General features: G+C 39.2%; 1 protein-coding gene across 7 annotated transcripts in view; it reads left to right on the forward strand.

The window, feature by feature from the left end:
* The first annotated feature begins 8,170 nt into the window (after positions 1-8,170).
* The window catches only part of PCDH9 (protocadherin 9), an 878,971-nt gene continuing 869,617 nt past the window's right edge, over positions 8,171-17,524 (forward strand). For 6 of the 7 annotated variants that reach the window (XM_065412750.1, XM_065412791.1, XM_065412758.1 and 3 more), the window contains exon 1: positions 8,171-11,206. In XM_065412750.1, coding sequence (XP_065268822.1) covers positions 8,171-11,206 — 3,036 coding nt within the window. Of the gene's footprint in view, positions 11,235-17,524 lie in introns of all 7 variants that reach the window. The other variant, XM_065412766.1, reaches the window with a different exon arrangement.

The raw sequence follows: 17,524 nt of genomic DNA on the forward strand, positions 1-17,524 counted from the left end.
AATATAATAAATTTTCCTTAGACATGTTAATTTAATTTTTGGACCCTTGGTTTCATTCATAAGTTTAGGAAAGGCAGAAATCAGAAAACTAAGATGCCAACTCATGCCCTTAAACAAAAAGAAGTCATGTATCTATCTATCCTTGAAATCAAGCGTCTCTATGTTGGATAGATGTAGTCCTCCAGTGGATGTATAGTTTAATCAGGTTGCACCATTCTGATAACCTTTACAAATGGTGATGTGTGGGGCTGAGATAGGGATGGAGACTGAAGAACAGAAAATATTTAGCATAAAATTCAGAAGTGATATAAAGGATGGTGCAAATTTCACCTTGATAAGTGAATGTGATTGAGTGGACATTGGTCTAAATTGCATGTTATTTTAATGTGATCAGCATGAGCAAGGACAGAAAATGTGGGCTTGAAGCTGGAAAAAGTTATGCAGAAGATATAACAAGGCTCTTCCTGCTTGTCTCATTTTGATCCCAGTTTTACACCTGTGTAACTCCATCGATCAGATTTGCATTATCTTGTCAGGGGAGATTATTATTACCCAGTGAAACTTTCTTCAGATGTTATTTTGTCTAAAGGTCCTTACAGCCCCTGGTTCCTTCTGCCTTTTTCTTTTTCACACATCTGAACAATGTCCCTCAGCAAGCTATGCAAGTTATTTGCAAGTCTTGGAACATTTTCTCCTTCCACAATAACAAATTGGTTGTATTCTGCTTCTAGATTCTGATTCAAAAGCTACTTTCATCAAAATAAATGACATGAGGGTAGCAAAGAATAAAATATATTTTTTATGTGCCACATGTAATTACATCCCTTTTAAGTGGCCAAATAATTGCATTTTAAACTGTACTTGTTTATTATTCTCTTTTTGCCATTTCAAAATTGATTTCCATTGTTTTTATTAAATAGTTGCCAGAGCCCTGGGAGGGAAAAATACTCCTAAGCAAACAGTTCAAGTCTGTCCATTAATCTGTACCTTTAAATAAACATCAATAATGAATGAGAGTTCAGCACCTTGTTGCATTGTACAATGACAGTGATTAAACACTGGCACTGCAAAATGCCAGTTTTCAGCTTTTGCATTTGGAGACCAGTTAGAGCCATGAACCTGACATTTGTAATCTTTGTCAGTCAAAAAATATGGCAAATTCAGTTAAATTTAGTTCTGTCATTCAAATGGAATAAAGGTTGTCACCTGCCCCTTTTGTGATTTAATTACCCAGGAATGAATTTATTTTCCTGAAGGGAGACCCATTAAAAGGGCCTGATCCTGCAAACATTAATCACCTGACTAGTCCCATTGGCTTCAATTATTCAACATTAATTGACTTTTTATTGCTGTTTATTTAAAAGTTCAGATTAATGTACAGACCTGAGTTGTTTGCTTAAGTGTTTTTCCCCTCCCAGGACTCGGACAGCCATTTAGAAAAAACAATGAAAATCAATTTTGAAATGGCAAAAAGAGAATAAACAACAAGCACTGTTTATAATGCAATTATTTGGCCTCTTAAAATGGTGTAATTACATGTGGTTAAATAATACAGAAATATATTTTTTATTGAACTCAGTGGAACTATTCATGAAAGTAAGGGCTCAAAAATCAGGCCCAAGCACTGTGGAGAGGAAGACAAGTAATTTTTTAAGGAGCTTCCCACACGAGACATGAATAAAAAAGGAATCGTAAAATCGAAACTATCATGTGGATAAAATATGAACAAAAGTAGAAGCAATATCATCTTTACGGCTATGAGGAGAAAACAACAATACAACTGTTAAGATCTCTTAAGCTATATGGTCCCTTCTGTATACGGATTTCCCCTGGTCTGCACAGAAAGTGGGGACAGCATCCTTTGTGGCATTATTTGGTGAGGTTTTGGGAAGTGGGGGTGAAGCAGGGGACTACCTTATTCTGTGGCATTGCCCTCGTCTTAGCCTCTGGATTTGCCTGTGGAATTCCAGGAGTTTGCCATATTACTCAGCAGCAGTGGAGGGAACCAGCCAGTCATGAGACGAGAAGTAGAGGCAAGTTTGAACAAAGTGGAGGCAAGAGCCCTCCAGGTAGGATCTCCTACCTCCATGGATCAGTAGGATTCATAAGGTGGGAGGTCTTGCCCTTTGCCAACTCCACTGGACTCCAAATCCCCACTTTTGAGGGGTCAATTAAAGGAGGAACCTCATAAGGTTTTCCTGGCAACCTCCACTAGGTCTCTGCAGGATTGGCAATCTCACTCTGAGTTATTCCCTAATTATGATTGAAATTCAACTGAATTTGGTAATTTTTAATCAGTATTTCAAAAACAAAGCCTCCAAATATTTGCTACCATACAATATTTCATTTAAGCACATGGGGAAATCTGTACTACATTTATTTCATTTTCTGCTATGTGTTAAGAAAGCAGGCACACCATAGGTACACTAGGTTAAGCTCTGATGCACATTGTGATGGCATGCAGTAGAGGAGCTCATTCACCAAAATATGAATCAGCAATCCATAAAAAGTGTTAATGTTCTTATAGGATTGTCCTGGAGTCTCCAGGAATTAAAGATTATGTCATGTGATGAAACCTCCAGGAATCCGTCTAAACAAAATTGGCAACCATAATAGATGAAAAGGCATTATGCCTCCATAATAACAGACCAGGAGAGGCAATATGAGGTATAAAATGATCAAGTGACCATAGCCAGTTCAGTGAAGCATGATAGCATTTTATGCTCAACAGTCCAAGATTAAAATCTTTAGTTAGCTAAGCATAATGTGAGTCAGTTTCATGTATAATGTATTGTGTGAGCCTGTGTGATACAATGTAACCAATTCCATTTAGTGCAATTTGACTATAGCTAATACAGAATAATTGGAGTCAGTTTCTAGCATGCTCCAGTTTGAGTCAAATATGATATGGAAAAGAACTTGATACATAATAATATGAAGAGGAGAGACCATATAATGCAGTGGATGAATAGTTAATATGCTAGAATACAGAAGGCAGTCTAATAGGTTATAATGTGATTAGGGGCCTAAATACTCTAATACGTAGACAAAAGCCTAATACATTATGAAAAAGATAGGAGACTATTAAAGAACAGTATAAATAATAGTACATAGCTGAACAAATCATAACACCAAATACTATAGTTTTTCCAAAAATAAGTGTACTGGGAGGAATATTTATTAGAAGATAAAACACGGCTCTTCAAGCAAACATTAAAATAAGGACTTTTTAGAGCCATTCTTCACATTTAAAAGGCTGTATAACAATGTACTGGGCAATCCTGATTCCTGTGCCAGAATACCGGCTTTTATTAATTTTCTTTCTAGAAGATTAATAAAAGTAGTTATGACAGTTCTAACCCGTTTGATACCAGGAGTTACGATTTCACAATTTATTGTACTATACTAATGCAAACAGTGTAGTCTGAAGACCTACCTTTTCCAAGAGGTTAACAAAGTCAGATTAGTTAAAGAACAGCAGCACACAAAGGTGTGTACAGCAAGTACACAAAGATTAACATGACAGATTGTATTTCAAGCAAACATCTTTGGCTTTTTAACATATTCAGCTTCTGAAAAGAGCAGACATGTTTTAACTTTTTTTGACTTGTGAATGTGTTACATTTAAGTCCAGTAGCCATTAGTTTAATCAAATTTGATTATTTCTCTTCCTAACCCTTCATAGGGCTAACCTTGTGTACATGTGGAGAGCTCATTTATGAGCACAAGATAATCAGTTCTGACTACAAGTTAAAGTCATCCCTAAGCAAACAGAAAACTATTCAGTTTAGCAATAAAGTTAAATAATTATTATTAGACTATGTGATGTGACTACAATGTGACTTTGAAATGACTGTAGTGTGATTAGAATAAAAATGTTATGTGTCTGTGATGTTTCTAGAAGGAGAAAAACATCTGTGATGCCATACCGCTGTGACATGACTCGTGTCAGAAAAAATGCGTGCATTATTAATGAATACATAGGCACAGTATTTCAGGAGCAGAATATGTTATGCAAAATGCTAGTAGTTCTAATTATCTTCTTTATTAATAGTTGTACTGCTTTGTACTGTAATATGATGAAGGAATTAAATACTTAATTCTTTCACAGAAAATTCTTTCTAAATGTTTTGGCAGTAAGGTTACTCTTTCTTGTCAATTCCTTGACTTTTGACGCTAGGGCTACAGCCATCCTTCCTGTATTACATAATGAATGCTTTTCTTTATTATTAGATTAAGTTCTGTTTGCTCCCATTACTTAATGTCATCAAAACCAGAATCAATTATTTGTGTGTGTGTAATACAAACTTTTTTTAATATAAAACAGAGTGGCAGGAAGGTTTTATCTTTACACAGCATGTGATTATTGAGACTGCAGCGTTCATGCACACTTATATCAGGAGCATCTGCACCAGTGTGACTACCAAGGGTGTTTATATATGTGACTGTGAGGATCAGGATGTACCCCCTACATATACAGTAAACGCCTATATTTAATTGAATGCATTGGGTTTCTGTATTTGTACATAAATACACATATATGGAAACCTAATACACCATGATAAAGATAGAAGTCTACATATAATTGGACAAAGATATGCAACTTAAAATGGGCACAGTATGTTTTCATGTTATGGTTTTAAGACCTGAAAATCTTATATTGATGCTATTCTTGTTTTTATATACATAGATTTGGTGGTCATAAACAATACCATAATTACTTATTGTGGCCATTTTAACCTGACTTGTTAAGTTTCATAGGTGTTAGATGATATGGTAGGTAAATTCAGGCTGAGAAAGGCTAGGGATTTCAAAAAATATTCAGAATAAAGGTTTATTCATGCTGCAGATGTTAAAGAAATGCATTATGATCCTATCCTTGTGACACTTTTAAAGGTAATTAATTGCAGAGTAGGTTATTTTATTATAGCACTGTCTTCCAGGCTGGATGGACAAAGTAAATGTGTCACTTACAGGCTAGAAGAGATTATTGTTTTTATTATTGATTAGACAATAATGAAGAATGTCTTTCCGTTCAATATTGCAGGGGATAAAAAAAAAAGGCATTTTCTTAGAAAATTCTCCTCTGAGCCTTCAGAAAGGAAAATGAGGAAGGTGTACAGGAGTCAATGGGAAGCGAGACTGAGCTGGAGTCAGAGAAATCTGAATTATAGATGAAGAGGCATGTATTAAATATAAAGTTGAAACAAGTTGAGGAGGGCCAGGGAGCGATATTTTATACAGCGAGAGGAGAGATGCCGGCCGGAGAGAGCCCTCCAGCAACTCTGAGGGGGGAGTTTGACGCACAAGCAGCAGTACTCTGCACAGCACCGGCCTCCTGCGGTGTCGGAGCTAGGAGAGCGGGCAGAAGCGGTGCACGGTTGGGGGGCGGGGAAGTCTCCCCCTCCCCTGTTAAGAGCAACTGCCCCCACCAAAGGAGACTGCTCCATGAGAACCAAAGGCAGCAGCTTTATCCAGGGGGGCAGACTGGGCTTCTGCTTTCAGCCAATCCACCCCCGCTGCGGTTGCTGAAAAGGCTGCACCAGCTCACGCCATCCAGCACCCCTCATTCTCCCTCTCCGTCGCACTGGTGTGACTGGGCACCAGGGGCTCCCCGCTCCAACGCCGCGGCTAAAACGCATGAGGCCCCTCGCGTGGCTCCCCGCAGGCTAACTTGGGGCGTGCATACGCCGCTAAAGCCAACAGAGAATACGCCGAGCGGAGGCCCCCGGCCCCGGCACCCCGGGGCAGTTTAGCACCGTGCAGGGCAGTACGGTCGCCGGCCGCCCCTGTAATCTGGGGCCGCGCTCCCCTCCCCCGCATTGCAATCCAGAAGCACACAGCCACGTCCCGCCGGGAGCCGGGCGCATGCACGGACTCCCCTGCCCACGTCTGGAAGGCAGCGGCGGCAGAAGCCTCCTCCCGCCCGACCGGCAGCGGCTCCGAGGGCTGAATCCAAAAGGTCCCGGCTCCCGCGCCATCCCCCCCGCGTCTCTCGCGCTCCAGTCAGCCGCCGCCGCTGCCCGCAAACCTATTAACCATTCCGCGCGGCGGCTGCAGGCTCCGCTCACCCTCCTCCTCCTCTTCAGCTCCGCCTCCCCGCGGCCCCGGCTGCCCGACCGACGCGCCTAGCGGCCAATGCCAGGGCAGCACCGCTCCAGCCTCCACCCCTGCCGCTGCAGGCCAATCGGGTGCCACAGGAGGGGAGGCTTAGCAATACTCACACCCTCCCTCTGGGCTTATTGAGAGTTATATCAAGAAATTTCAGTTCAGAGAGAGAGAGAGAGAGAGAGAAGGAGAGAAAGAAAGAGACACTAGGAGGGAGAAGGGCAGGGGAAGCGCTGTAGCTTCCTTCCATCACTAAAGCAATAACCTATTAGGATTTTCTTTGGCACCTATCACCCCAGAGATGCAAAGAAGGAGAGAGAAGCATCAACCAGCCCAACTCTGACATTTCTAATAAGAACTTACAGACTTAACATGCCTGCCTCTCTACACTGAGGAGACAGGAATGGAAAATGTGTGCAGTGTAGAGTGGAAAATACCCCTGATCTAAAGAAGTGCACTGGGTTTTGTGCTTGCTGGTTGGTTGTGGTGGTGTATGAACGTTAAGCACCAGAAGGATCGTCGCCGGATAGAAATGAAACGTGGAGAGGATGACTAACGACAGAACTGTGAATTTGTTCTCTGGAGTTGCTAATTTCCTACCCCGAAGCAACACATTTCGCAAAGAGCAAACGTTTGGCTGCTGCTGATTTCTCCAAAACTGGTGGTTTAGCAGATGCTTTGTGCTGTATGTGTTGGATCAGATCCTTGCTGAGCCGCAGCAGATCGGCAAAGGTACACAACCAGTGTAAGTGCAAAGTTACACATGCACCGTGCCTCTAATTTTTTTTTTAAATACTAAATATATTTATCTAGGTAGAGAATCTGTGTTTCTGATTCAGTTGCTGTTCGTGGCAAAGGCTCACCTACTCGGCTGTCTCTGCATCCCTACCTGCATCACTCTGCTGGAAGTGATCACAGGCATCAGCTACCGTGCAGCTTTAATGCAGATAAGATGTAGTGCTTAGGCGCTGACCAGTTCCACTAAAGTATGTAGATGCTTGGAGCCTTGCACCATTTAATTTGCGGTTAATAGAGCATTTCGGCAGAAGTCCTTTTTTTTTACCTGCATTATCAGTCTGCAGTATTTATGTGTGGCAGCCGCTAATAACATCCTGAGGGGAGATCAGTGTCAGTGGTAAAAGACTGCACCTTTTCCCCTCCTCCTGTGATCAGAACATATTTTTTCCTGCATGTTCTTTGCAAACATTTAGGTTGCTTCTAAGTTGCATTTTGAATCCCCAATCCCTCTGATTTAGAATGTTTTAAAAATCAAATAAAGTTTAACGTTATTAAACATAAGGTGAAGTAGCCAACATCTGGAGACGAGACACCGAGCTTACTGTGTAAGAAACTGTGAGTCCTGTTATTGTCTTTTTAGTTAATAGGGATGTGAAGTAGCCAGTGACGACTGCTGCTGCTGCAGCATGTCCGGGTGCTTATTTCCCTGTACGATAGCAATAGTGGGGGATGCAAGGCACCAGGAGGAAAGAACAATCTGGTTAGCAAAAAAAAAAAAAAAAAAAAAAAGCAAGGAAGGAAACAACAAATTACGTTTGGCAGCTGACATTGCAGTTAGCACATAATCCTAGAGAAGTACGGCAAGGTTTTTCACTGGCACCAAAGGACTGGGTGGAGGTGGGAAAGCACATTACTGATTATTTCACCAAGTGCTAACAAACGATTTGGAAAGTACGTGTCGAAACTGTAGCTGCCTTTAGTACGGCAAGTAGTTAATTCCATTCTCAGTATGTGCAACTAACGGGATATTGGTGCATTCGTCCGGGATTGCTTGTAAAAGGGAGAAGCAGGGATATGTACAGCGTGCAAGTATGCATTGCAAAAATGAGTAGTAGTTCTTGGTGGTTGTGGATTTGTTTTGTTTTTTTTTGTGAAACAATAATGCTCGTCTGTGTGATTGTGTTGACAGTTGCTGTCTCCAAATAAGAAATGAGATGTAATGCATCCTGCAGTCCATGCACGCCTCCTCTTGCAAATCGTGCACCATTCCTCCGTGGAAACCTTTAAATCCTAAAATCCAGGAAAAGAGAATAAACACATTATCATGGACCTGAGGGATTTTTACCTGTTGGCTGCTCTGATTGCCTGTTTAAGGCTGGATTCAGCTATAGCTCAAGAACTTATTTACACTATTAGAGAGGAGCTGCCTGAAAATGTACCCATAGGAAACATACCAAAGGATCTGAACATTTCTCACATCAATGCTGCCACAGGGACCAGCACCAGCCTTGTCTACAGACTGGTTTCTAAAGCAGGGGATGCCCCTTTGGTCAAAGTGTCCAGCACCACCGGGGAAATCTTCACCACCTCTAATAGAATAGACAGAGAAAAACTCTGTGCTGGAGCCTCCTATGCTGAAGAAAATGAGTGTTTTTTTGAACTTGAAGTGGTGATTCTCCCCAATGACTTTTTTAGGCTGATCAAAATAAAAATCATTGTAAAAGATACCAATGACAATGCACCTATGTTTCCATCCCCTGTCATCAATATTTCCATACCTGAAAACACGTTGATCAACAGCCGCTTTCCAATTCCATCAGCAACTGATCCGGACACTGGTTTCAACGGTGTACAGCACTATGAACTGTTAAATGGGCAGAGTGTCTTTGGATTGGATATTGTTGAAACTCCGGAAGGAGAGAAATGGCCACAACTGATCGTACAGCAAAACTTGGATAGAGAGCAGAAGGACACCTATGTGATGAAAATCAAAGTAGAGGATGGAGGAACCCCTCAGAAATCCAGCACAGCCATACTGCAAGTCACAGTAAGTGATGTCAATGATAACAGGCCAGTTTTCAAAGAGAGTCAGGTGGAGGTTCACATACCAGAGAATGCCCCAGTAGGCACCTCTGTAATTCAGCTTCATGCTACAGATGCAGATGTAGGAAGCAATGCAGAAATCAGATATATTTTTGGTGCCCAAGTTGCCCCTGCAACCAAAAGGCTCTTTGCTTTAAATAACACAACAGGGCTGATTACAGTGCAGAGGTCCTTAGATCGAGAAGAGACTGCTATTCACAAAGTGACAGTGCTGGCCAGTGACGGTAGCTCTACTCCTGCTCGGGCAACTGTTACCATCAATGTCACTGATGTAAATGATAACCCTCCTAACATAGACCTCAGGTACATTATAAGTCCCATCAATGGCACAGTATACTTATCTGAGAAAGATCCTGTCAATACAAAGATTGCCCTAATTACAGTTTCAGATAAGGACACTGATGTGAATGGCAAAGTGATCTGTTTCATTGAGAGAGAGGTCCCATTTCACTTGAAGGCAGTTTACGACAACCAGTATTTGTTAGAGACCTCTTCCTTGTTGGACTATGAGGGCACCAAAGAATTCAGCTTTAAAATTGTTGCCTCTGATTCTGGCAAGCCCAGTTTGAACCAGACTGCCCTGGTAAGAGTTAAACTGGAGGATGAAAATGACAACCCTCCAATTTTCAGCCAGCCTGTAATTGAGCTGTCAGTTTCTGAAAACAACCGTCGTGGTCTATACTTAACAACTATTAGTGCCACAGACGAAGACAGTGGGAAAAATGCAGACATTGTTTATCAGCTTGGCCCTAATGCCTCCTTTTTCGATCTGGATCGAAAGACGGGAGTTTTGACAGCCTCCAGAGTTTTTGACAGAGAAGAGCAAGAACGTTTCATTTTCACTGTAACAGCAAGGGACAACGGCACCCCTCCTCTGCAGAGTCAAGCGGCTGTAATTGTTACTGTGCTGGATGAAAATGACAACAGTCCCAAATTTACTCATAATCACTTTCAGTTTTTTGTATCTGAGAACTTACCAAAGTATAGCACTGTGGGAGTGATCACAGTGACCGATGCAGATGCAGGGGAAAATAAAGCAGTGACCCTTTCCATCCTGAATGATAATGAGAACTTTGTGCTGGATCCTTACTCTGGAGTTATAAAGTCCAATGTTTCTTTTGATCGAGAACAGCAGAGCTCGTACACCTTTGATGTCAAGGCCATTGATGGAGGACAACCTCCTCGCTCTTCTACAGCGAAAGTAACAATAAATGTCATGGACGTTAATGATAACAGCCCAGTTGTCATCTACCCACCTTCTAATACTTCTTTTAAGTTGGTGCCACTCTCAGCAATCCCAGGCTCTGTGGTAGCAGAAGTATTTGCTGTGGATATAGACACTGGAATGAATGCTGAACTTAAATATACAATTGTAAGTGGAAATAACAAAGGTTTATTTCGTATTGATCCAGTGACAGGTAATATTACTCTGGAAGAAAAACCAGCTCTTACTGACGTGGGGCTGCATCGTTTAGTGGTCAACATAAGTGACTTGGGTTATCCTAAATCCTTGCATACTCTTGTGCTTGTATTTTTGTATGTAAATGACACTGCTGGAAATGCCTCTTATATTTATGACTTGATACGTAGGACTATGGAAACACCCTTGGACCGGAACATAGGGGACAGTAGCCAACCCTATCAAAATGAGGACTATCTTACTATCATGATTGCTATAGTGGCAGGTGCTATGGTTGTGATAGTGGTGATATTTGTCACGGTTCTGGTTCGCTGTCGACATGCATCTAGGTTCAAAGCGGCACAAAGGAGCAAGCAAGGTGCTGAATGGATGTCTCCCAATCAGGAGAACAAACAGAACAAGAAAAAGAAAAGGAAGAAAAGGAAGTCTCCTAAAAGTTCTCTTTTGAACTTTGTTACCATTGAGGAGTCGAAACCTGATGATGCTGTTCATGAACCTATCAACGGGACAATAAGCCTTCCAGCTGAGCTGGAGGAGCAAAGTATAGGAAGATTTGACTGGGGCACAGCACCACCAACAACCTTTAAGCCTAACAGTCCTGATCTTGCTAAGCATTACAAATCTGCCTCTCCACAGTCTGCTTTTCATCTTAAACCTGACACTCCAGTATCAGTGAAAAAGCATCATGTGATTCAGGAACTTCCGTTGGACAACACCTTTGTTGGTGGTTGTGACACCCTTTCCAAACGCTCTTCCACTAGTTCAGATCACTTCAGTGCCTCAGAGTGCAGTTCCCAAGGAGGCTTCAAGACAAAGGGCCCCTTACACACCAGACAGGTAAATGAGCACTTTTACTGGTCTATAAGTACTGCATACAAGTGCCCAATCAACCAGTATTAAAGTGCCAGTATGTCTTTTGTTTAGGTCTACTTTTAGCTTGGTTATAATATGGAGAGAGAAAAAAACGACCACTTTACCATCTGTCTGGGGACTTGTAAAATGCCTCTGATATTTCACAGTTTTAAGAGTCACTGATTATTAAAAAGAACTACATGTGCACATATACACACGCATGCAAACACACACACACACACTTACATATCTGTGTGTGCATAAACAACAGATCAGAAATGGAAATAAATTGTTAAAAGCCAAATTGTTTTCCCAAGAGTGTCCCAGTGTAAAGGTTACTGAAGAAGAAAAACGGTGTTTTCTAATATGCCAAATTCCACTCAAAGAGAAAATTTGACTGTTTCAGGATTAATGTGTTACTTTGGGGATATGTAAATTCACTTTTAAATTTCAAGTGAGGCTGGTTTGAGTGTCTTTTATATTTCAAACTAGTTTGGAATATTGTTAAGTTACTGTTGTTAAAGGGGTTCTTATTTTTTCACTTACAAAGATAGCAGACTTTCCAAGGAACTTCAGCTGTGAAGCATATGGTTTGTTGGTAGGATATAACTAAGCCATAAGGAAGTCTTCCTTTGTTTTGATTTTTAATTATTTTGTTGTTATAAAGTAGGGGGTCTAATAGAAAGTTTTTTGCATATTTTCAAAAATGGCCAAAGTATACTTTCAAAAGGAATGCATTTGCTCTAAATACAACTTAATTATGCAGAAAAAATCAGCCCATTGTACATATTTTCTCATCTTAGTTATGCATAAGTGATCTGTCACAACTCATTTTAAACTGTGAAATATGCCATATGAAGAGGGATTAGGAGGCTGATAAACTCATATTTCAACCAAATCCAGCATTAGTTTTTCTTAGGTCTAATAATTCCTTGCTAATAAAGATTTAAATGCAGTGCTGTCTAATTTATTTCATTGATGCTTGTCTTTTGCCACTAACTTAGAATGTCAATATAGCCTGTAGATGGCACTAAGGTACTGTGTCGCTTGTGCTGGCCAGGTGCCAATCCTGCAGTAGATAGGAAATGGGGGAGGGAGGATCAAAGTAGTACTACAGCCAAAGAAACCTTTTGTTTAATCATAGTTGCACTGGAGCAACCAGTAGTTAAATTTACGGGTTTGCAAAGCAGCTTCTTAGTGCTTAGCTTTCACTGCACCAACTTTCTAAGGTTTAGCAATCAACTTCATATTACTGTAGGCATTGTAATCTTCAATATATGGTGATTTGTCTGAATTTATTAGGGGTCCACAAAGTACGAATCTTAGAGCAGCAGAACATTTAAACTTGTCTTTGCAAAAAAGATTTTGTCAGTAGCAAGTTTAGGACCAAGTAATTCCCTTGCTGTTGCATTAGCCTTATCTAAGATGAATGTGATGTTTCCCAAACCATGTCTTGACTTTTGGGTGTCTGTAAGGTGTCATACTAACAAGACACCTTGTTTAAAACAGGCACTTACAAGGCATCTGCTGTCTAGGTAACTACTCCAAAAACCCTCAATAGACTTGAAATGAGACACCGAAGAAACACTTAGAAAACTCTCCACACAAAAATCTGTCTTTCACAAGGACTTTAAAGCACTGTAAACTCTCAGAATGTTTTATGCACTACAGTAGCACTCCTGTCAGCATATTTTTTTTAAAAAATGCTGATTTAAAAACCTCCAGTGCAGAGCAGCTCTGGGTAATCTGTGGTTGTTCAGATGAGGGAATACACTCTTCCCCCATTTTAGTTACAAAATTTAAAAACCTCCTTCTTTGGTGTTCAGAGGTGCTGTTAATTTAACTTGAATTAACTCCCCATGTTCTGTTAAAAGAATCGCTCTTAATCCCCTTCAGCCTCCCAAAGAAGTGAAAGGAAGTTAAGCTCACTAAAATGATTTACCTGATAGAATATGTCAGCACTGAACAGTGATGCTGAATGTGGGCAGAAAACCTACAGGCAACATTTTCACCTTTTTTGTTCTTTACATTAAACAAATGTTGCTTGAGTTTAGTAATAATACCAGTCAGTATACTCACATTCTTGTATTATGGACCTGATTCAAATCCTGTTGTAGGCAATGGAAAGATTCTCATTGACTTCCATGGATTTTGAATCAGTCTATAGAAGAGGTATAATGTTACATGGGACTGAAAATGCAACTATATTTTATTGTTCTTTTTATAGAAACAATTATTATAATTGAGCTTTTCCATTCATAAGCCTGATTTTTTAAAATAGATTTTCCAGTTGATCAGTGTTACAGGAACTAAGGTTTTTGACCTTATAACATTTTCTGCTGGTTGAGTTCAGCCAACAGTGGCAGCATGAGTTAGCAGTCTGGTATTTCTCTATCTATGATCTCTAGAGTTAGGATGTATCTTTGCTACTGTTCCCTGTGATGATGCAGAAATTAAATATAGTTTCATAGGTATGGGTTGTTGGGGTTTTTTAAAGCCTTGTTGATATAGAGTATGTCCTTAAAGTAGAATATAACATTTTAAATAAAATCTTTCTTATAGAATGTTAGATGAAAATAATGTAAGATCTGAAATGCATTTTTTAAAGTCCTTTGTGAAAAAAGTGTTTAATTCTGTGCCATTGTACTGTTTTCTTGCATTTAGAATTGAGGATTTCTGTATTTTATGCTAAAAAGTTATAGCAAAGCAGTCACCTGCATCTTTTGTAGAAAGTATTTCTTTTTGTAATTTGGAAAGGGTCCATGAAATGTTGCAGAAAATGTTGGAATAAAAAAGGGAGAAGGTTAGGGGAATACTTACCTGAGAAAAGTTATCATGATATATTTTCCATTAAAAATGTTATTTGAGATTATTATCCATGATGAAAACACATATACATAGCATTAGGTACTGCTGATAAACTAAAATCCATGTATTCAGGCAAAACTCCCATTGACTTTAAGTCATCTGCTAGGACTGGGTCCCATGATAAAATCTTTCATTTTCAGAATACTTTGTTGGGCTTTAGCTATGTGATTGCCATTAAATCCAATGGGAATTGCTTGGCTAAACTTCTGTACACCACTTTGAATTATGCTGGTTGGTGTTTCAAAAAGTGCCCAGTATAAAAACCAAAGCCCTCCCCAAGTGCCTATGATGCAGAACACCTGGTAGCTTCTCTGAGCAGAGCACTTTTGAATACTTGAACTTGGGAGTGTCTTTTCAGAGCTAATTAACATAATTAGGAGTGCGAAAAGAATGTTACCAACTGTCAGCTCTTGTTGCTCAGATTTTGTAGTCACTAATATGACCCATGAATAATACTGAAATCTATGCAGGGTGTTCCATCAGTGTTCATTTCAGTATTCAACTGAACAAAAACATTATACAAAATATTGAGCCAATGCATCAAACAACTAAGTACAAAATATAGCAGAAGACAGCATGTTGCATTCTTGTGTGTGAAAGGTTTTCTTTTAGAAAAACCCTACTCAGTGCCATAATTTTAGCAATAGGATAAATAGTGAAATGATAGACAATGAAAGTCAGATCACCATGCTTTATTCCAATTTTACACTAATGTAACTCTGTTCAAACAAATTTGGAAGGAGTTACACCACTGTAAAACTGCAGTAACATAGGGCTAAAAACCTTACATTAATGTCACCGTGAAAGTTATGAGCAAAGACTTCAATTCATGAAAGCATTCCTATTCAGAATAGCACTTAAGTGTGTGTTTAACTTAAAGTGCATACATATATCCCATTGAAGTCAATGGATGTAAGCACAGGATCAGAGGTAGTCATCTGCTTAAATGTTGTCCTAAATAGGGATGGACTACAGTACATGCTTAAGTACTTTTCTGTATCTGGGCCAAAATTAAACCCTTTCGGAAATATGTACAATTCCACTGAATTCAATCAAGGTAAACAAGCACTGACTTTGGCCCTACATTTTCAAGCACTCAAAAGACAGAAAATACAAAAATGTAAGGTTCTCATAGTAACCTTAACTTACACAATACTCATATTGCATATTAAAGTATATATTTAACTGCATAACAGTAATGCAACATATTCTGTGGGGCCAATTCTTTGCTCCTTATTCAGTCAATGGGAGTTTTGCCTGAGTAAGGAGTGAATATGAAGAATGAAGGCTCAGTATTATGAGTGAAGATCACTTAAGCTTGCTCTGTCAAATGTAATTTTTGGCATTTTTTGACTTTGGTGTGTTTAAAATTTTAACCTGAAGCTTTTGTATTTAGTTTCTCTATTTTTTAAGGAAAAAAAGATTAAAACATTAATGCATCTAATGTGTTCTTCCACAGTCGCAAAGTTGAAAGTGTGTGCAACTGTGGTAATCCACAGTGAAATAGCAGTACAGAATTTTTCATACCTTGTAATGATTACCATTACGTATTCATAGCATTCCATAGTCCCGTAAATAGTATTGTTCTTAGTGGCAATTTTTTACTGCAGATGCGCAAAGTTGCATTTTCTATCAACTATAATTTCATTGTTTCAATTATTTATGCTTATGGTTATTTTATTTTTACATGTTAGCCTGGACATTAGTCCATGGTGAGGGCTAGCCACTGAGAGAACTTCAACATATAAAATTCAGCTGTTTTTGAGTTATGTATGTCTTAAAAAATCTGGAAATGCTGAAAAAGTACAGTATGTTTTTCCACCTTTGCATAGCTCAAAAATAGGATAACAGATGGCTAAAGAAATTTATCTTTGAGCTGAGACTAAGCATGGAAAATTTCAGCTGAAAAGGAGAGTTTTTCAGCAAGTTAAGAGCATGTGAAAACTCATGGTTATAATGGAAATCTGAACATAACCTTAAGCTATAATACTGTTTTCAATTGTAGCACTGTAAATGCTAAGCTATAATAAGGAACATTTTGTGTATACAGCTACGTACGTTAAAAGCCTAGCAAGCTTCCTTTCTCTTTAAATCGGTTTTCCATGCAGAGAGTTTTTGTCTGAATCACTGCAGTCTGTTCTCACCTGGATGTGCAATGCCTAACTTTCATAAATGCTAATAAGAATCACATCACACACAGTAGAGAGAATAGGATCCTAAGAGTTTAATGCTATTGGAGTTTTGTGATACTGTTCTTTTGTGTTTAGGGACAAGAAGGGATCTTTCTAGTTACTATTTCAGATTTTCATTTCCAAAGAATCTATTCTTCTAGCAAAACCATATCAGCCACACTTTATTGACAGCAATTTTATTGTAGCTAGAGGCTTTACAGTAAGCTGTTTATTGCTGTTCCCTAACTCAGTTGACAGCAATTGGGGAATTAATTTTCTTGCCCCTGGTGTGCTTTCTTGGATATAAACAACAGATGTTAAAGATATGAAAACAGTGACCCATTTACATTTGACAACTCTTTAAGTACACAGTTTACCTGTGTGGATTACGCAGAAGTTCATATTGGGGCAGAAAACAAACACATACAAAATGTAATGTGAGGGAATGCTAAATAATAGGTAAAATTGCTCCATCGATGCTATACTATATATTTTCACAATAGAGTTGTTTATCCATATATCAAGCATGTAATACACTGACATGTATTTCATATATACGTATATACGTACACACACGCACATATATCAGTATATCTAGCCAAACATATACCCACACTCACACACATACATATATATACAGCTCTCATTTACGAAATTGCCTCCTCAGTGCAGTCTCATTGTGCCTGCTTACTGTGGGCCTCATCTGACCCATCTGGTATTCAACATACTGAATATAATGTACCAGTCAGAAAGCAGTAAATTCTGAAAAATCTAGCAATAGCCACAGATAATATTTGGATTTACTTAGCAACTTCCATCTAAATAGATCCTAAAATCCTTTAAAACTTTTATTTATTCATTCACCTCTGAAGTGCAGCTCTCTCTGGTACTTCCTTTAGTGCAGGTGTTGATTCAATACAAACACAGAGGGAAAAAGTGAAACTAAATCATCAACATTCCCTGCTGCAGCCTTTGTTTTTCCTTTTAATTCACAGCCTGTGGTGGAACATCTTGAGGATGATCTATAAAATCATATATGCCAGATATATCACTGTAGACAAGTTTTCTCTGATTTACATCCCACTCAATCCCATTAACAAGAAGGGTATTATCCAGGGTGTAAATCATGGAGGAATTTACCCCATATCTATAGTCATTGGCGTATTTCTGTTAGAAATCAACATGAAGACATAATGGGCCAATATTTTTCTCTAGCAAGGATTCCAATCAGCAAGAAACTTAAGATTTGTCTCAATTAAAGCAT

Source organism: Emys orbicularis, chromosome 1 (assembly GCF_028017835.1).
Source record: "Emys orbicularis isolate rEmyOrb1 chromosome 1, rEmyOrb1.hap1, whole genome shotgun sequence".
NCBI lineage: Eukaryota > Metazoa > Chordata > Testudines > Emydidae > Emys > Emys orbicularis.